Raw genomic sequence first — 21,319 nt, 5'->3', positions numbered from 1 at the left:
ATTTTTTTCGATATATAGAGATTTTTTCAATATATAGAAACAATTTTTCTATGTAATGAACATTAAAATTTGCTGGGATTTTGATATATAGAAAATTTTGATATGTGGAAGTTCGATATATGGAGGCTTGACTGTATTTTGAGTCCTAGTTAGTTATAAGTTTCTGAATTATAAAATTCTGCCTCACTTTCCACAGAAAATGCCTAAATAAATAAATGAAAAGCACAACTGTTAGTACAAACTCTGTTAATACAAATTGTTTTTTGAATTATTTAAATTTTCATGTTTTTAAAAAGCAAGAACTGGTTAAACTCAACGTAAGAACTTGAAAATCAGTTAACTGTTTTGCCTACTATAGAATTTTAAATAGTGCTTATGTAACAGATTTAATGAGTTAGCATAATTTATAAGTTAATGTACTACGTACTGTATTTAAATTATATACAAAATAATACACTTACTTCTTCTTTAGCTGATAACTGAAGGATGTTCAAAATTCCAAGAAGCACTGAAAATCCTACAGAAATTGATGGACTGTAGAAAATAGATGAATGTAAGCAAAATGCAAACATGTTTTAAAAATCTAACTAATTAAGATTAATAATTTTGAGTGCATTTTTTTTTCAGTTTGATATTAAAACTCATTAGTATATATACTTACATTTTTAAAAAATTATCTTTATTTTCTTCCTTACTGGTTTCAAGAAGAGGAATGCAACAAACAAGATATGGTTTCTGTAAAAAAAGAATCATACTTTACTAAAAGGCTATTGAAGGAATATAATAATATTTTTGGCGGTGGGAATTCTGGGTTCATTAGGCAATTAAAGCAAAAACGTTTTCCCATTGCAAAAAAGAATTATTAATCCACAATCAGTTGTACTGATTTTGCAGTTACAGCTAGTGACACGCTTATCGAATCAAAGGGCAAAGAATGCATATTCATTGGGTAACCAAACCAACCTCTGTGGCGCAATAGCCCATGAGAGCTAAGGCCAACTGTGCCCAGCTCAGATTTCCAGACCAAGGGCTCTGGGGTACAAGGCAAATGTTCTGGTTAGATGATCAGCTGAACCCGGAACTCCCAGGGTTTAGTTCCCAAGCATGCTTGTACTCATTTTATCAACCCACTAAAGGGTTGAATGTCTGAGTCTACCATGTCTAACCCGGGCCTGCGGCAAGGAAGCGCAAAGCGCTATCACTGAAACATTGGGCTTCATCTTCACTGCGTATTATGAAGTAAAAAATAACAAAATTTATGCTCACATACATAAATACAGATATTTCTCAAAGCAAGGAGGGGCAATTGTCTTCTTTTGACCTCTCCTAAATGACGGGACAGGCTAGTATATAGTCACTTTTGATATCTATGGGCTTGAGAGATTCTCACATTACGGTATTATCAATGAAACTATTGCTCATTGGCTTTTAGTAGGACCATTGCACTGTATTTTCAACCACAGAAATCTATAATGAAACCGCAAGAATATTGTCCTTTTTTTAAAAGATTATCAAAAACAGTTTTCACTATAGAGAACTCAGGAGAAGAGTCTATGAAAATTGACTGAAAAAGATTTCTCAAAGGCCTTTTAGCATTCTCTTATGTTGAATGTATAGTTTCTTCTCTGTTTTGAAATGTGCTTCACATAGGTAAGAGGCCTCTTCAAGTCAATATATTGTTACCTTCCAGGTTGTTGGCAGGATAAAATAGATGAAAATGAAATGGGAGTAATGAATGATTATTGCAGAAGGTGAAGTCCCCCCAATAATGACAGTACCTCATACTATGGGATACCTATGTTTCTTCCTACATATGTATCTAAGGAGAATGTACAAACTAGTTGTCTTTTTAGTTGATTTGTTGTGTTGTGACCAGAAATAGTGGTCTGAGTTGCAGTGTAAGAAATAAGTACGAGGGTCGTTCGAAAAGTAAGTTCCATTTTGAAATAAAAAAAGAGCGAGTACAGATAGAGCAAAGACACAGTCAGCACAGGCGGCACCATCCCACGAATAGGTATACAAAAAGGTGTACCATGCTATGACAAATGCTTGAAAAATCATGGGAGCAATGTCAAAAAATAGCGTAAGGGTGGGAGATTTTTGTGTAAGAAATTTCTCTGCTCTATCTGTACTTGTTCTTTTTTCATTTCAAAATGGAACTTACTTACAACCCTAGCATTTTCATTTTGAGGAGCATCATTCTTCCTAAAATTCGAATATTGAGGATCAGTTCTGCAAAATTGAGGAAAAGTTTTACAACATTTGCTCAGATACATTTTCAACAAGAAAACAAACAAGTTTTGAGAAATGATATTTAATGTGTGCATTTAAAAAGTTTTGAACAATAGTTGCAGTTACAAACTTTTAGCACTTATCTTTTACAAAATAAAAAATCTGGTGCAAATGGGTGGTTCTACAAATACAGGAATATTTAGCGTATGAAAATGTCAAAACTTGAACTTAAAAAATTAAAATTTGCACCCTGTTTACTAATAAAAATAATCATCTAAAATCATTAAGTACACTGCATCAAAATCTAGTGTTTTGTCATTCACTTTTCAAACTAATCTTCAAAGGGTACCATTGTACCGTAACTGGAAAAGTTTGGGAGCCCAATAACAATATTGTGCAAAATATGCAATAAGGGGAGAAACAAGTTTCATTTTCTTCAGAAAAGGAAGAATAGAAACATGAAAGTGAAGATGAAAATAGTGTTGAATGTGTTTATTGCAGAAGATCATCTTGAAGTAATCAGGGGTTGACAGAGGGTTTGGTCTCAAAAATGATTCAAATAGGCTGGTATATACTGTCCTGATATTTGAAAAAAAAAAAAAAAGAATATTATCTATTGGAAGTGCAAATAGTTGGTTTATGACAAGCAAACAGTTGTTTTTCAGTGTTATTTTTGTGGTACTCCAAAAGTAGGACCCATCTTGTGTAAACAAACCTTTTTTGATTTAAAAAAAAAGTAAACTTCATGGTGAAAATCTTTACCATAAGCTATAAGCTATTAAACTGAAATGGTCCTTATCTCAGAAACTTGATTTATTTTATATGCTCAATAATATATTTTTTTTTCTTTTCATGCAATTGTTAGAGTGGTGCTTTCAGGATACTGGTTTACAAACTAATTTCTTCAAAAGTAAAAAAAAAAAAACAGCTTGCCAAGTTTTGTTGAAAGGACATGCAAAGTTGCAAATAGAAACAAGTTCCCCAAACCCTGATTTAATAAACAAATCACTGCTTTTCCTAATGGAAATTATTTAACAATACTTTACGTGAAATGAAACAAAAATTTCCCAACATTTCATGACATCACATTACATGAATATAACTAAACATTAATACTCACATTTCTAGATGAAAACAGTTTATGCACAAACATCATAAATGGAGTAAAAGAAACACTCACTTGTATAATTGCAACGATGGGCCACAATTCTTGTTTATCTAAAGATAGTCCAATTACAGGTAGTTGCATTTCAGCATCAGCTTTATCTCTCCAATTTACAAACTAAACGAAAGAAATAAAAAGGTTTAAAATGAAGTACAAAAATTATAGCTTATCAATAAAGAAAATAAATTTCATTATGCGAGGTTTTACAATAACTTTGAACTCTACTGTAATAGAAACAATGCATAAAATTAGTATATAATTATTTTAATAAATAATTTTCAATATTATTTTATACTTACTACTTTTGAATCAATAGATAGTCCAAGTTTAACAAGCAAGTTGCTTAAAAATGATGTAGGAGGAGGAATTGGAACATAATTATCTTTCCAAATAGATTCGCATCGTTTTTCGACAGTAGGAAATTTTCTGGAATGAAAGTATTTTATGAAAAAATTATTATAAAAGTTTAGTTGCTGCTCAAGTACTGCTTAATATTTTGCTACACAGAGTAATAGATATATCGCACATCTAGTAGAACACTGCTACATCTGCAAAAAATACGTTTCGAGAAAAATTAATTTTTTAAAATATAATGCGCCTCAGCTTAAATTCTTATACTAACTTAATGAGACATCTCAAAAATGAGGTTAAAAAAAAAAAACATTTTTCGTTTGTGGTTGCCTTGAATTTTAATAGAACTAATAAAAATATCCACAGACAACCCGGTGACAGAGCTTTTCCCAGAGCACTTTTGGAGAAAGATGATTTGCGGTGTTCACTGTATCTCAGCTGACATTTATCTGAAATCAAATTCTATTTGAATTTAGTCAAAGTATTAATTAATCCTCCCCCCTACATTCTCAGATCTTTTTTTGTTTGACTTTAAAATTTTTGGCAGCCATTTGAAGTTAAAAGTGCTATTTGTCATGAAAAATTCCGCTATTTTGTTAGTAAAAAACGCATTAAAAAAAAAACTCAAACTCAAAGTAGGGGGGAGATTTTTTATATGCAAAATGTGTGTACAAAATTTGAAATAGATCGGTCAATTGGTTTTAAAATGAGAGTGAACACTGACTTTGAAAAAGTGGTTTTGAGAAAAACGAGTTTAAGTTTTAGAAGCTAAAAGGCATCACTTCCAGCTCCATAGAAGACAGTTCCTGTAGCAGCTTCTATTTCCTCAGCCTTTTCGTTTTTCATTATTTATTTATGTTACATTTAACTAACCCCAAACAAGCAGCACTGACATTCTAGGCGTCTGCAGCTTTCAGAACAGCTACTTTCTTCAGCAGCTATCGAAGCTACAGCTTGAAGGAGCTGAGACTGAATACTTGATAACTTTAAGAATTTTGCTCGAAACAACTTGAAATTTTTAGAATATATTTTTGAAATGTTTAACTGCAAGACGAAGTAAAAAAGGAAAAAAAATCAGTTTTTTGAAACTGCAACCCCCCCCCCCCCCCCTAGTATTACTGGCGCAATATTTAAACAGTTAGTCAAGTTTTGAAAAATTCGATTAATGCTAAAAATATATTGTCCAGTTTTCAATTAAAATTCCTGTCCTGGCTGTTTTACTTCAGATCCAGGTGAATGATAAATTTGATGAAAGATGTCCAAAAAAGCTTAAAAATAATTAATCTTGAAGGTTTATTTAGGATAATTATTTTGTTATTTGTAACATTAACTTGCAAAATTGATACTGGGTTAGTTGTGATGATTTTTACAATAAGATTAAAACCTATTATATATTTTGTACTTCATAGTCCATTGAAAGACGAGATTGACTATTATATAATTTATTCAAGGACAACATTTCGCCGTACGTACATGCCATACCGAAACTACATCTGGACTGCGAGTTGAAGTAGACGTTACAAATGGTAGAAGAAGTAGAAGTAGAAATTAATACACAACAATTCTCCCACATTTATTTAAGACATTAAATATTTACAAATAACATATATATGTGTAGAATATAATAAATATATACAAAATGAGAACCAATAAAGCAAATTAAAATAAATGTTAAAGTTATTTACAATAATGATACAATAATTCTGCAATTTTTTTTTCCTTCAGAGATTTAACTTTATGACAAGTTTTCGTTGATGGTTTAATCTCCTTAAAGGAACTGGAGTGCCGGAGACACAAGCTTTTGCGATATTGCCCATTTTAGGCAGTTTGAGCCACTGTCGATTTTGCTGATGTTTGGGACAGAGCATTGGGGTCACTGACTTCATTATTTTGTGACGTAGCAGGTGGTTGATGCACTTCTTCATGACGTCTCAAAGAGACTGGTTGTTGAAGAACTGTGTAATCGAAGTGAGAAGTGTACTCTTCTGGGTAAAGGAAAATCTGAAGACGGTTTGCTTACTTGGCACGATCTTAATTGATTATAGTGTCGTTTAATCACATATCCCTCATCTAATTCTACTAAGTAGTGCAATCGTCCAAGCTTTTCTATGACGATACCATATTTCCATTTGTTGGATGATGTATAATTTCGAGATTGGACTCTCTCTCCAAGTTTATAACTTTTGTTGAAATCGGGCTGTGTAACACTGTTGTTTACTTTTGATGTTGTTGGTTTAATGAGATCAAGTTCTGATCATAGTTTTCGTCTCAGTAATAATTCAGATGGAGTTAGTCCGTTTTGTAGGGGAGTTATTCGGAAACGAAAAAGTAATTTACACAATTTACTATGGAGGGTTCCTGGGTGATATCTCATGCACTTTAATTTTGTCTTCAGAATTTGGACATATCTTTCGGCGTGTCCATTTGTCGCTGGATAGCCAGGTGCAATTGGGCGTTCAGTTCCATCAGGCATTGCATGTGATAGAACACCTGAGAGTCTAAAGGGACTGGCATCGGTGGCTAAGGTAACCGGAAGATCTGGATCATAAGGTACAAAGACTTGATTACTTGTAATAACTGATTTTGCATTTAAAAAAGCAGCTTCACACTGTGCAGTCCATTTGAAGCGAATGTTTTTGCATAAGAGTTTGTTTAATGGATAAAGAAGACTAGATGCATCTGGAATAAATTTCGAGTAATACATTACCAAACCAATAAATTTTCGGACATCATCGACATTTTTAGGTTGAGGTGTTTCAGAGATAGCTTTGATTTTGTCTGGTGATTTGTGAAGTCCAGCAGAGCTGATAATGTGTCCTAGATACTGAACTTTTTCTTCAAAAAATTTACTTTTGGCAAGATTTAAATGCAGATTAAATTCACATAACTTTTCAAGCACTTTAAATAAACGTTCTTGACATTCTTGTTTGGTTTTACCCTGGATAATTAAATCGTCGAAATATGCTACTCTACTCTCTAAATCTTGAACAAATTGATCCATAAATTTATGAAATTCGTTTGGAGCAATTTTTATAACAAAAAATAGCCGTTTAGCTAAATATGTACCACGATGGGTTGAAAGAGTTTGAAATTTAGCACTTTCTTCATCGACTTTCATGTGCAAATATGATTTGTAGATATCTAAGGTACAGAAAAATTTATTAAAAATATCCTCGATTCTAGGAATTGGATGTCATGCATTTTGAAGCTGATTATTAACTGTGACTTTAAAATCTGCACAAATGCGTACAGAACCATCAGATTTTGGAACAACAACTAGGGGTGTTCCCCATTCAGAAAAGTCAGTTTTTTCAATTATACCTTCTGCTTCTAATTTATCAAGCTCTTCCTTAACTTCATGTTTTAAGGTGTATGGAACAGAATGAGGTTTAATGAAAACTGGTTTAGCATCTGGATTTAATTTTAGGGAGCATGTGTAATTAGGAAACAACCAACCTTACGTTCAAACACATCTGAATATGAAGCAAGAATTTTTGAAACAGAAACATCAACACTAGGAACATTTGAAATTTTGTTAAGGTCATTTAAATTTATGCTTAATTTTCTAATCCAATCTCGTCCTAAAATAGAACAATTTTGACTTGACACAATATATAAATCTTCAAAACTTGAATTATTTTCATAAGAAACATTTAATTGTACAATACCAAGTGGCTTGAAAATCTGACACGTGTAACTTCGAAAACACACATTTGTTCTTTGAATTGGAATACAGTGAAACCTGTGTAAGTTGACCACTCGCGGTGCAGTACTTTGGCGGTCAACTTAGACAGGTGGTCAACTTATAAAGGGCGGTAATAATTTTTTTTTTACTTTTTGTCATTTCTTGCACTATGTATTCATTTTTTGAGGAATTCACCCTTACTCTTTCTGTTTAACTCACTTTCATTGTTTAACATTATTGAAAGTGAAACAATAATCAAAAATACTATTCAAATTATTTTGTTAGTTTTTCCTTGTTTTTAACTATACTTTAGTTTTAGAAATTCCATATATGCCAGCTAATATTCTCTGGCTTTTTCCATTTTCAGTTAATTTTAATATTTCATACTTTTTATTAATCTCAAGTTCAGCTAACTTTCTTTTTGAAGACTTTTTACGTAAAACTTATAGCACAAAGAGCAACAAGCTCGACTCTCCCACTTCATAAAGACAAAATCAAAATGTCCAATCTCTTAATCCTTTGCTCCAGAAACATGTAACTTTACTCATTAGCAAGCCCAGATCTGCGGACCCGCAGTGCGAGAGGCCCGCGTCCTTAAAGGGGCTAACGACCTTAGAAATTGAAGAAAAAATAGAAAAAAAAAACTAGCATTAAGACTTATTCACTTTACTAATAGACAATGCTGGCCATTAGGGAGGGGCCCTACGTATTTTTGTTGCAGGGGAATCAAAATGTATAGATCCGGGCCTGCTCTTTTTAGCACAATTCCTGTATTGTCTCAATATATTGCAACTGAAAGGAAAGACTTTGAACTTTTCTACTGACACAAACACCTATTTTCATTGAACAGAGTACAAAAAGCTATCTCAAATAGAACAACAAATGAAAAACAAGTTTGGAGAATAAAGAGCCGCATTAAGCTTTATGCTGCTGGGTTTAGTTAGTAAAATGCTGTTCTGTCATCAAAGCATTAAAAAACATTCTTGGAAAGCTATGGAAAAAAATAAGAACAATAATAAAAAATAAATAAATAATGAAGTAAAATAATATGCTGAAGAAAATTTAAAAAAATGAATCAAGTGGTCAACTTACAAAGAGTTTTTTGCAATACTCCAAACCAAATTTGGCGAACATAAGTGGTCAATATAGACAGGTGGTCAAGATAGAGTGGTGATCAAGTTACAGAGGTTTTCCTTCATTATATGAGATAGGACTAATTCCGTTCCTGACAAAAGCGGTCAACATAGACAGGTGGTCAACTTACAAGGGTGGTCAACTTTACAGGTTTTACTGTATTAAGTTTTAACTTCTTAAATTTATCAATATTCATTATGCTTACTTTACTTCCTGAATCACATTCGAGTTTATGTTTCAAACCATTTAATTCGATAACAGCATATACATCTTATCATCATTTGCATAATTATTAGAAAAAACATCATTAATTTGATTTACAGCAAAGTCATCTTGATCATGTATAATGTTGTTGACATTTTGATTTCTTGTTTTGTTTTTGATTAAATTAGAAATGCAAACCAAAACTGAATGTCCACGTTTTGAACAATATTTGCAAGTTAGTTTATTCTTTAAAAAACAATTTTGGGTTTTATGGTTAGATTTGACACAATGTAAATATAATCCCTCTAATCCAAGCTCTTTAAAATTAACACCTTTAGATTTCATGGGTGATTTTGAGCGACTTCTGAATTTTGCATTTTCATTTTTGGTTTGAAGTGGACGCTTCTTTTTCACACTACCGAGTGATACTTTGTTAACAGAATTTGAAAAATTACTCTTATATACTTCCTTGTTCTCAATTTTTGCAGCTTCAATAGCTATAGCAATTTCGATTGTCTTTTTGAATGTAATATCACCTTGTTGCAACAATTTTTCACGAATATCAGAATTAGACAATCCTTGAATAAATTGAGAACGTAATAATAAATTTAACATAGTGTAACGGATTCGGTGCGACTTCCACTTTCTTGAAATGAAGACACAGTTCTTGATAAAAACACAGGAAATTTATTTACACTATGTACAGGAAAGATCTTCAACAACTGCTAAATTATTCATCAGCAATTAAGCAATTATCACACAACACCGTAAACTCAACGTTTACACACGTATTTACTTCCAAATACGAAAACAACACAGCGAAATGCCTCGCTATAAACAGAGCAAAATGCTCTCAGTTCGAAATATCAATCGAAACTAACTGTTTATCCATCGCTAACGGCTTAAATACACCGAAAAGAAATTTCTCAAATATTCCACACGCTTCTGTAAAGTAGTAGACCGTTAAAGATGAAAAGAAAGAAAATAGGGGTCGTATACTTTAGCCGAATGAAAAAGGGGTTGTATATTCATTACGGGAAACTATTTACAGGTTACGTTCCTACAATAATTACTATTTACAGAATTTGTAACATTGCCCCCTTCCTAAGGACTGCACGTCCCGGGCAGTACAATCCCCAGAAAGGGTGCAAAACTTCTATCACAAGTTTACAAATATGCACATTAATTAATAACTAACAGATACAGAAAACACAATAATAACAAGAAATATTACTAAACATTAAAAGCAAAAATTATCTACAACTTTTATGTTATCAACCATGGTTGTTTACGTAATACTCATGAACTATGGCCACAGTATGGGGCTAACCGATCATAATGTACAACCCTAGGTTTTGCATTAGGTGATTTTTGGATCCTCACTACGACATCATTCAGTCGGTTAACGACTTTGTAGGGTCCATCCCAATGCGACTGCAATTTGGGTGAAAGACCTTTCCGTCGGATGGGATTCCATAACCAAACCTTGTCGCCTTCGTTGAATTCATGTCCAGTAGACCTTGTGTCGTATCGGGTCTTCATCTTCTCCGCCGCGATGTTGATTCGCTCTCGTGCGAAGTTATGAACGTCTTCCAACCGGGCCTGGAGATCCTGGATGTACTCCTCAGGTGATGAAGGCGCATCCGGAGGACGACCGAAGACGAGATCACAAGGTAGCCGAAGCTCTCGTCCGAAGAGCATCTGAGATGGGGCATATCCGGTAGTCTCGTGGACAGCACTGCGGTAGGCCAGCAGGAACAAAGGCAGCTTCTTGTCCCAATCCTGTTGATTTCTGGAGACCATAAGTGAGAGATTATTCAGGATTGTGCGGTTAAATCTCTCCACCATGCCGTCCGATTGTGGGTGTAGTGGTGTTGTCCTAGTTTTCTCAATTCCGAGAATTTGACATAGGCCCTTAAAAACAGCAGAGATGAAATTCCTCCCTTGGTCGGAATGAATCTGCAAAGGTGTTCCATATCTCGAGATCCAATGTTGGACTAGAGTCTCTGCTACGGTGGTAGCTTCTTGATCTGGAATGGGATACGCTTCGGGCCATTTGGTGAAGTAGTCGATGGAAACAAGAATGTACTTGTTCCCATCAGCAGTTCTTGGTAGAGGACCCAGGATGTCGATCCCAATTCGTTCGAAAGGAGCTCCAACGTTGTACAGATGTAGCTTCCCTCTGCTTCTCTTCTTTGGTCCTTTACGAGCAGCACAGGCGTCACAAGAATGGCACCACTTCTCCACGTCATCCTTCGCCTTGCTCCAGAAGAAGCGCTCCCGAACTTTATTGAGAGTTTTCAAGACACCAAAATGTCCTCCAGTCGCACTACTATGTATTTCTTTCAGAACATCTGAAATCCTGGATCGAGGAAGTAGTAACTGCCACCTAGATGTCTTGCCGTCGTCAGATTCCCATTTTCGGTGTAGCACGCCGTTCCGTAAATGGAGCGAGTTCCATAAAGCCCAGTATCTTTTTGTTGCAGGACTAAAGATGGAAACGTCCTGCCAGCTAGGTCGCCGACTGTCACTCTCCATGAACTCCAAAATTGGTTTTATGTCGGGGTCTTCAAGTTGATCTTTTCGAACTTGGTCGTCACTCCATGGATCAGGTTCTGATGATATTGGAGTCACTGTCACCTGATAGGCGGTAGGGCTAGTCGTTCCATACTGTTTCTCGATTCGGGAACAATAGTGGCAGTTCTCAGGACAGGGTCTCCTTGATAAAGCGTCAGCATTCCCGTGAGATAACCCTTTTCGATGCTTGATCTCCATGTCATATTCCTGGAGCCGCTGTATCCATCTGGCTATCTGGCCTTCCGGATTTTTGAAGTTCAAAAGCCAAGTTAATGAGGCATGATCTGTCCGAAGCAGAAATTTTCGGCCGTAGAGGTAATGATGGAAGTGTTCTACAGCTTTCACTATGGCCAGTAACTCCTTTCTGGTGACGCAGTAATTTCGCTCCGACTTGGATAAGCATTTGCTCCAGTAAGCGATGACATGTTCATTTCCGTCAATTTCTTGGGATAAAACAGCTCCGATGCCCTCGTTGCTCGCATCAGTGTCCAGGATGAAGGATTTTTCAGGCTGAGGATAGGCGAGGATAGGCGTTGATGTTAAAGCCTCCTTCAGTCGTAGAAATGCATCTTCGCATTCTTTGGACCATTCAAACTTTTGCTTGCTCTCCGTCAGCTTATGCAAAGGTCGTGCAATGTTGGAAAAACCCTTTACAAACTTCCTGTAGTACGTGCAGAGCCCCAGGAAACTTCGCAGCTGATGGATGTCTTCGGGACGACTTCAACTCTTGACTGCAGATACCTTTTCTGGATCTGTTTGTACACCTTCAGAAGAGATGATGTGACCAAGGTAGTTCACTTCCCGGCGGAACAAATTACATTTGGACGGGCTTAACTTCAGATTGGCTTCCTTAAGCTTCTGCAGCACCTTCCTAAGATTTGCCAGATGTTCTTCGAAACTGCGTCCCACGATGATGATATCGTCTAAGTAGACCAGACAGGATTCGTAGGAAAGTCCTCTTAACACTGTCTCCATAAGACGCTCGAACGTAGCTGGTGCATTGCAGAGGCCGAAGGGCATCACTTTAAACTGCCATAAGCCTTGTCCAGTTGTAAACGCTGTCTTCTCTCGGTCATCAGGGTGTATCTCAACCTGCCAGTAGCCGCTCTTCAAGTCCAGGGTCGAAAACCACTTGTGTCCGGAAAGAGTGTCCAAGGTGTCGTCTATCCGTGGAAGAGGGTAACTGTCTTTCTTGGTGATTTCATTCAGCCGTCGGTAATCGACACAAAATCTGGTGGAGCCATCTTTCTTTCGGACTAAGACGATGGGAGAAGCCCAGGGACTGGATGACGGTTCGATTACATCATTCTCCTTCATCTCTTTCAGGAGGGTCTCAACCTCTTCCTTCTTGGCGAACGGTAGTCGTCTTGGATGCTGTTTAATAGGGAGGTGTTCTCCAGTGTAAATCCTATGCTGCGTTAAATTCGTACGGCCAACATCCTCCGATGTAGATGAAAACAGATGCTTGAAGTCGTCCACCAATTGTTCCGCAGCTGTTCTTTGATCTTTCGATAATGGCGCACTCCCAATTAACTTCGACGTCAAGGACTCAGAAGACACAGTCTCAGGGGAATTGATTCTTCTAATGATGCAATTTACTGGAGTACAAGTTGCCATTACTTCACCTTTTCGGATATTCCTTGGCCTTTCACTCACGTTGGCGACTCTCACAGGAATTACATCCCTAGAAAGGTCCACAAGCGTAGATGCTACCAGTACTCCTTTTAGGCTATTGCTTAGGTTAGGGTATTCAATGAGTCCAAATCGAAAACTATTGCTTTCTTCAAGGGAGCCAGGTATTAATGATTCTGACCTTGAGGGAATCGATAAATCTGTTTGAGCTATTATTTGATGAGCGGATTTTACATCACTCTCTGCAGGGAAAACGGCTATGTCTTCTCTCATCGAGTGCAGCTCATTAGTCTTGAAGTCGAGAGTGAAGTCATATTTCTTCAAAAAGTCCAATCCGAGAATGAAGGGGTCCGCGATATTAGCGACGAATGCCGTATGATGGTAGGTGTGTTGGGCAATTCAAACTGATAGCTCAATCAAAACCCGAAGTTCAAAGAACTAAAAGCAGGCTTTAAGCTAACAAACCCAACTGAAAATTTGTGGAATGATCTGCTCGGGAAGAAAGGACATACAGACACATATTTAACAATTAAATAAACATTTTATTAAACGATAAATATGTCAAAACATGGAAATAATAACAAGTGTAAATAAAATTCACATTCCCCAACAATTGAATAAAAAAATCCCCCCAAAAATATCAGTAGGAAACATTTCTTAAAAATAGTATCGTTTAAAGTTCCAGTAAAATTTATATGACTAGATTAATATAAGTACAACCTTGAGTCCAATGCCATAAACAGAATAGTTCATATGAACGAGTTAAAAAGTTCATACCAAACAAGCTATTCCTTCCTTAAAAGTTGGCACAACATGTGAGGGCGCGATCCACCAATTTGGATCCCCTATCAAAATTGTCCGTGACCATTCATGCCACCATGCTGAATTCAGAAAAGAAACCTGTCCTCCTGGACAACAGGAACCATCCATCCATCTAACGGACATCCAATCCAGCTCTCGAGCGTGGACCTTCAATGGTCCTGTTTGTTAGGCCTTTTCACAGCAAAAAAATAACTTGATTTAAACTCTCAATTTTTAGAGAGAAAATCCCTCACTTAAAAACTCATCTCAAGGCAACAACTGGAACATGCCCGCATTTCTAGCTGGGCTCAACGACAAACCTTCCTACATCTTTTAAAAAGAATCCACTATACTACGTGGAACTCCGGAGCACACAGCTCCCAGGCACAATCTCAGCACCTCAGAAAAACATTGGACTGCAGTCACAACATATTAAAACAAGAGGTGAAAAAATAAGAGAATGATTGATTGAGAGTTCACACTTAAATAGCATTCCCTATCTCCCTACGTGATGGCGTGACGTATATCAAAAAGCATGCATAAATTACATTGAGGAAACAACTCAACACAGTTTACAGTTTAAAACTAAATTCTTTAAAATTGTTTCCCACATGCATACAGCAAGAATCTACTCAACATCTTTCCTTATGACGTCACATCATCGTGGCGGGTCAACAAACGCATGCTACGCATGCAGGGAATGTTGGCTCTGGGAAACAATTCGAGCGCCGGTAAAATAACGGGATGACTTTCTAAGTTCGAAAAAAGAAGGAAGTAAGTTCTGGAAACTTTTTTTAATCCTTCTAAAAACTTTAGGAATTTCTCCAAGAAGAAAATAATGGCTCTATGCCAACAAGGTGGCATTCCCAAACACTATTTCCAAGTCCACTTTACCGTCAATCTCAATTTTGTCACCTGTCACAGTCTGGAGACTTACGCGTGGCGATATCCACAGCAGTTTCAATCCAAATTCACGAGCCACATCTGTCCTAATGATTGTCACATTGGCTCCAGTGTCAACAATCAGTCTGCAGGGGTTCCCATTTACATGTGCGTAAATGAAAAGTCCATCACTGCCACTACTAGAAGAGGAAATCTGCAGAGCTTTAGTGGTGGTGATTTCCTTCCCTCGCGTAGCTTGGCGAGCCGGACAACTCCTTTGCAGGTGTCCTTCACTACCGCATTTCCAGCACTTCTGCTCTTGTTTCTTTTGGGCTGTTATGCTGCTCAAATGTCTTGTCAAGTCACCGAGTTGTCTCTCAAGTTCAGCGAGGTGGGACGACCTGGAATCAGACTCATCAGCTTCCTGAGTCCGGATTAGATGGCGATCCACACGGGTTGCTTCTTGGGCGGCCTCGTATCTCATCGCATACACAACGGCAGAATTCAGGTCTTTGACATCTGCCATCCGTAGAGCTTTCTGGATTTCCGGATCTCGAACCCCGTCGATGTAGTAGTTGAGTGCCAGGTTGTCTCGAACATCCGCAGGACAGTCGCAAAAAGCAAGATGAGACAGTCTCTCGACGTCCGCCGCTAGCTCTTGCAGGGTTTCCCCGGTTTTCTGGAAACGGGACTTCAACTGGAGTCGGCTGAAATCTTTCTGGCATTTCTCACCAAAGCGAAGCTCCAACGCAGATGTGAGGGCGGCGAAATCCAGGCGCTGGCTGTCCGGAAGGGTCTGAAGAATGTCCGCTGCGTCACCTCTCAGGGATGCTGCAAGATGGCAGGCCTTGGTAGCAGAGTCCCATCGGTTCGCTTCCGCCACTATCATGAATTGGGTCTTGTACACCTGCCACGAACTTTTCCCATCAAATGTGGCCAGTTTAATGGACGGTCGAGCAACAGATGTGGGAGCGCCAAACTGTACAGAGCTGCTTTCCGCGGTCGCCAATCTCCTTTCCACGTCCTTAATTATTTCTTCCTTAAATGAAGTCAATTTCTTGTCTTCTTCTTCCAACTTATTTTCCATATTGGCGATGCGCTCTTCCACAGTATCAAATTTTTCTTCCAGAGCATCGACTTTATCTCCCATGGCGGTTAGTTGATTCTCCATCATGGTTTTCATCGACGTTAGGTCACTTTTCATTTCATCGTGACTTGTAGTAATTTTAGCAGTTAAATCACTATTTAACAGTTCTTGGTTAGTCGTTAATTCATTTTTTAATTGTTCTTGATTTGCAGTAAAACTTGCAGTCAAATCACTTTTCACAGAGGTGATTGCGTCAAGAAGTTGTTTTAATTGTTCATCCATTGCGCGAGTAATCACCATAAAAACAAAGTCTATAAATTCAAAGTCTTTATGAAAAAATGTCCAAAGTCACACTTACTCCAAGAAAGTCCAGAAGAAGCCCCACGTTGGGCGCCAAATTGTAACGGATTCGGTGCGACTTCCACTTTCTTGAAATGAAGACACAGTTCTTGATAAAAACACAGGAAATTTATTTACACTATGTACAGGAAAGATCTTCAACAACTGCTAAATTATTCATCAGCAATTAAGCAATTATCACACAACACCGTAAACTCAACGTTTACACACGTATTTACTTCCAAATACGAAAACAACACAGCGAAATGCCTCGCTATAAACAGAGCAAAATGCTCTCAGTTCGAAATATCAATCGAAACTAACTGTTTATCCATCGCTAACGGCTTAAATACACCGAAAAGAAATTTCTCAAATATTCCACACGCTTCTGTAAAGTAGTAGACCGTTAAAGATGAAAAGAAAGAAAATAGGGGTCGTATACTTTAGCCGAATGAAATAGGGGTTGTATATTCATTACGGGAAACTATTTACAGGTTACGTTCCTACAATAATTACTATTTACAGAATTTGTAACAATAGATTTCGAACAATCACTTAAATTACATTGAGAAACAAATTCATAATTTTTCGCAAGATCTTTTAATGAAGAAATGAATGTAGATATTGACTCACCATAATTTTGCAGTCTTGAAAAAAATTTATGATGTTCGGTCAAAACGTTCGGTTTTTGCGATAGATGCTGTTTTAATAATGACAGCAATTCTTTATAAGTTTTCGTTGAAGGTAAATCAGGAGCAGTTAAACTAGACAGAAGCTGGTATTGGCGGGAACCGAGGCAGTTGATCAAAACTAAAACTTTTAGTTCTTCTGTTTCCGCATCCTTATTCGATAATCCTTTTAATTTGAAGTAGTTTTCCAATCTCTGTGAATAACAATCAAAAGATTCCGATGATTCATCAAATCGATCAAATGATAAATTCTGTTGAGCAAGAACATCTTTAGTACTGCGTTTTGATTCAGGAGCAGTAATATTAAGTTTATTCACAAAATCTTGAAGAGCTTCGACTAGCTGCGTAATTTCAGCCATTATCTATCCCATCCTCGTCGCCAAATTATTATATATTTTGTACTTCATAGTCCATTGAAAGACGAGATTGATTATTATATGATTTATTCAAGGACAACATTTTGCCATACGTACACGCCATACCGAAACTACATCTGGACTGCAAGTTGAAGTAGAAGTTACAAATGGTAGAAGAAGTAGAAGTAGAAATTAATACACAACAAAACCACAAAAGTTCTAGCTAGCCAATGAAAATTACATGTAAATATGGTTCAGATTTTTAAGTACATAGACCCTCGTTTTAAGCGGGTTTGTTTTACGCGGTTTAAGATTTGACACGTTTACTTTATTTTACGTGGATGGGTTTCGGTTTTACGCGGATGCGGCAATGCAAAAAGATAAAATTTTCCCTCTTTCAAAATCCAAACTCCTAAAGATTGCAGATTACACATAATCAACTGCATTTGGGCATGCTAATAATCGAGTTTGGGCCACTAGAAACATTTTATGCGATTAGTTTCAAAGCTCTTTCCAGAAGTAAAGTTATTAAACTCACAAAATTCAGAACTCACTGGAAGAAGAGTTTTTTGGAGTAACAAAGGAGGCCAAAACCAACAAGGATACCGTCATCAGTGACACACAACCAAAAACATTCACATTGAAAATTTTGAGCCATTCCTAGACAATAGAAATGATTTTTCTGATTTGTTAGTGAAGGAAGATTCTATCATGGAAATGACGCAAGTGGTCATGGATGCATTAATGCTCTGCAAAGAATTAGAGAAAAATTCTTAATGACTGCCAAAAGATTATCATTGCCAGTTCCTCTTTATAAACAGTACACGAAATTAATTTATGTTTTCTTTATGCATGTTAAGCATAAAAATCGATATAAATACACCATAAACTTATTACACAATTAGTCATCTCTAGAATGAAGTATTTTTTATTTATCTTCGGAACCAAACCCCTATTTTAATACTACTATTAGGTCTCAATTCACGCGATTTCGATTTACGCTGCATTTCTATGGAAGGTAACTCTGGCGTAAAACGAGGGTCTACTGTAACTTATAAATATTAACAAGTAAGAAATAAAATGTTTTGAGTTATCTGCTTGGATAATGAATTATTACCTCCTAGTTTTGGTTCATAATTAGAATCATTTATTCACGACTTTAAGAATGAACTACCTTCAAAAATCCTCAAAAAACTGGCCAAAGGTGTGAACCCTTTTGAATACCAGTGACACTGGGGGGCGAGGTCTTTTCCAGTGTCCGGTTGAACACTTCAGAAATCTGGCACGCCTACCCAGAACTACACTTGCCAGACGTCCCCGCTTTTCAAACCAAATTCCAGTGTCCCAGACAGTTTGCTTCATGTCCCGGTTAAAGACAAATTTGATTATAGCAAATCAAAAAGTCTAAAAATTATTAACTCTGCAGTATTATTTAGGATAGATACTCCGTCATTTGTAACATTGACAAGAAAGGTTAATTTTGCATGAGTTGTGAAGATTTTTACAGCAAGGTTGAACTCAAAAAGACTTTCTAAAAGAAGTCATAGCGAATGAAAAGTAGTCTAAATGTTGTTCAAGTTTTTATTCCTCACTCCAAGTGTTTCTTCTTAAGTAACTTATAAATATTAGCATGAAAGAAATATACAAAAAATATTTAAATTTATATACTTATGTCATTTATTATTAATCTTGGGTTTAGGTTCATAATTAGTAACCATCCATTCATAGTATTAAGAATAATTTGCCATCTAAAACGCTAAAAATCAGCAAAGGTCGTATCTTATTTGAATGCTCGATACCCTGGTCCCGGCTGAACATTTCAGAAATCTGGCAAGCCCACCCATAATTATTTAACACAAAGATATTTAATACTAATAAAATATTAAAGGTCGAAACTACGGTATTTCAGTATTAACCTAACGCGTTGTGATTAAAGATATTAGAGATAAAAGAATAAATCTTCAAAAAGGGTATGCGTGCAGAAATTATCAAGCATAAGCTTAAATTTTTTAATATTAAGTGGAAAATCAACTTTCAATTTTGTAAACTTACCTGAAGAGTAAAATATCTCCAAAATTATTTCGAGAAACACTAACAAGCAACAAACATCTTACGCTCATTTTGAAACTGTTCGTAAAAAGTACTAAACTATATCACGTATGATTAAAAAAAGTTTTTCATAACAGAAAACCAGAGAGTTTTCTTTACATTATTTGACAGAGAATGTCCGTGTAGGAAAAGGAAAAACAAATGTAAGGTAAACAAACTGGCACGTGATAATATCGTCGTTGCCTATTTACACAACAAAATAAAAAAGAGACAAAACTCCGCAATTGCCAAATGGAAACAAAGATCAAAAGCTTTTAACTGTTGTCACATGACCTTATCGCATGCTTTAACAACTCTTAAATATAATGTTTTTCGCAATCACGAATGTCGACCGAAATGGGAAGATTGGGCGCCGAGCACTTTGGGCACCGAGTACTTTAATGGGTGCTGGGAACATTGGGCGCCGGGTTTGTTGGGCGTTGGGCGCCGAGCATTTTGGGAACCGGGAACATTGGACGCAGGGCATATTTGGTGCTAGGAACATTGGATCCAATGTGCTCGGCGCCCAAAGTTACCGGTACCCAAAATACTCAGCGCCCAATCGACGGAGCCCAATCTTCCTAGACCGAATGTCGATATAACTCTATTCGTTGGGGGAGAAATCTGAGGCATGGTTTTGCTTATATCTTAGCAACTAAACCACTTAGAGATTTTGGGATTTCACTAAATGATTTGCTTAACCTTAAGGTACAACTTAGCGCTGAAAAATTAGAATTCTAAAATAAAATTATTATTTCGGTTAGGATGGAAAACAGCAAATTTCATGTAATTTCCCCATTAAATATTTAAATATAAAGCCCATTGTTAAATTTGTTGCCTTGCAACAGTAATGTTAATAGTAATCATAATGGAAAGTTTGTCGTAGGTTTTTATCCTCACCTACGCCAATGATCAATAACAGGGCTAAGTAAAGAGACATATTAGGATCTTTATCTCGAGTAACTTATATGTTGTGAAACATAAATTAGTTTGGGAAACTTTTTATATTTAAATGAATTAGTACACAAATAAATAAATCGTAGAGAAGAACATGGATTAGTTTTTAGTGCCAATTGCTTAAAGTTTTAGGTATGCATATGGGTTTTACATTTACACTAAAAATAATAAAAAAATAGAATTTTTAAAAACATATTAGGCACTTTTCATAATGGACTCATTTCAAAAGGACAAAACAACTTTTCTGGGTCAGAAAGAACAATTCAAGTATTCCTGTAGTTTTCAGTGATTGCAAGAAAATGACACTACAAACGAAGAAAAGCGCGCCTCCAGACATTTCAAAATCAAACTTTCCCATTAAGAAAAATATGCATGTTTCAACACTCAAATTTATGATTGAGTAATGATTAAAAATAAGAGTGGAACAGAGCTTCAGCCCAACCAAATCAGGAACTGTTTTAGCACATAACAATTTCTCGTGAATATTTTTTTACAATACTACCTAGTACATAATATTATGTCCCATAATAAGTTACGTACAATTATGCCCAAGAATAAAACACAGTAAATTTAAAAGAATCCGTTGAACTCTAAGCAGTCCCATAATTGAGAATATGTACCTATACTTGGAAGTTGCAAGAAACAAGTGACTTTAAAACATTTTTGGTTGATAATTATTTAAAGATTTCATTTGTTATGAAATGAAGCTATTACAATATTGCATAAAACATTGTTTAAACACTTTTAGCTACTAATGAAAACAATAATGTCTTAATTTTTATTACATACTAGGTGAAAGTAATCTCACAAAGTATTTGTATGATAAACAATCACAATGATACTTACTTGAAAAGAAGGTTAAGTGTAAAATTGAAAATCCAGTAAATCTTCTCATTGTCTCCATAAGCAAGAATAATATTATAATATCTTCTTTTTGCCAGCAAGATAATTTTTATGACAGAATATACAGAGATGATCCTGCCGATAAGAATTACCCAGCTAATTCGTATAGATCCTGCGCTGCAGTTCCTAGCATGTTTAAAAGCGCTTTTTTTTCCAGTGCATGGAGGTTTTCCATAAAAAAGAGGCTCATTTGTTTCGATCGATTATCAATGATTTACGTAGCTTTGTTCAATTTCG

At 36.1% G+C, this 21,319-nt stretch overlaps 2 protein-coding genes across 3 annotated transcripts in view; both read right to left on the bottom strand.

Moving 5' to 3' along the window:
- The window catches only part of LOC129222295 (AP-5 complex subunit mu-1-like), a 63,372-nt gene extending 44,015 nt beyond the window's left edge, over positions 1 to 19,357 (bottom strand). Inside the window, exons 1-5 of one of the 2 annotated variants that reach the window (XM_054856781.1) lie at positions 19,187 to 19,357; positions 3,697 to 3,823; positions 3,413 to 3,514; positions 662 to 735; positions 462 to 534 (exon numbers count right to left, since the gene is read on the bottom strand). In XM_054856781.1, the coding sequence (XP_054712756.1) occupies positions 462 to 534; positions 662 to 735; positions 3,413 to 3,514; positions 3,697 to 3,823; positions 19,187 to 19,254 (444 nt within the window). In that variant the 5' untranslated portion in view covers positions 19,255 to 19,357. The remainder of the gene's footprint in view (positions 1 to 461; positions 535 to 661; positions 736 to 3,412; positions 3,515 to 3,696; positions 3,824 to 19,186) is intronic. The other variant, XM_054856782.1, reaches the window with a different exon arrangement.
- The window catches only part of LOC129222294 (uncharacterized), a 249,548-nt gene that overhangs the window by 181,645 nt on the left and 46,584 nt on the right, over positions 1 to 21,319 (bottom strand). The window lies entirely within an intron of this gene.

Source organism: Uloborus diversus, chromosome 5, assembly GCF_026930045.1.
Source record: "Uloborus diversus isolate 005 chromosome 5, Udiv.v.3.1, whole genome shotgun sequence".
In the NCBI taxonomy this organism is placed as follows: Eukaryota; Metazoa; Arthropoda; class Arachnida; order Araneae; family Uloboridae; genus Uloborus; species Uloborus diversus.
The sequence above is the reverse complement of the archived record's forward strand: the minus strand, read 5'-3'. Positions and strand labels throughout refer to the sequence as shown.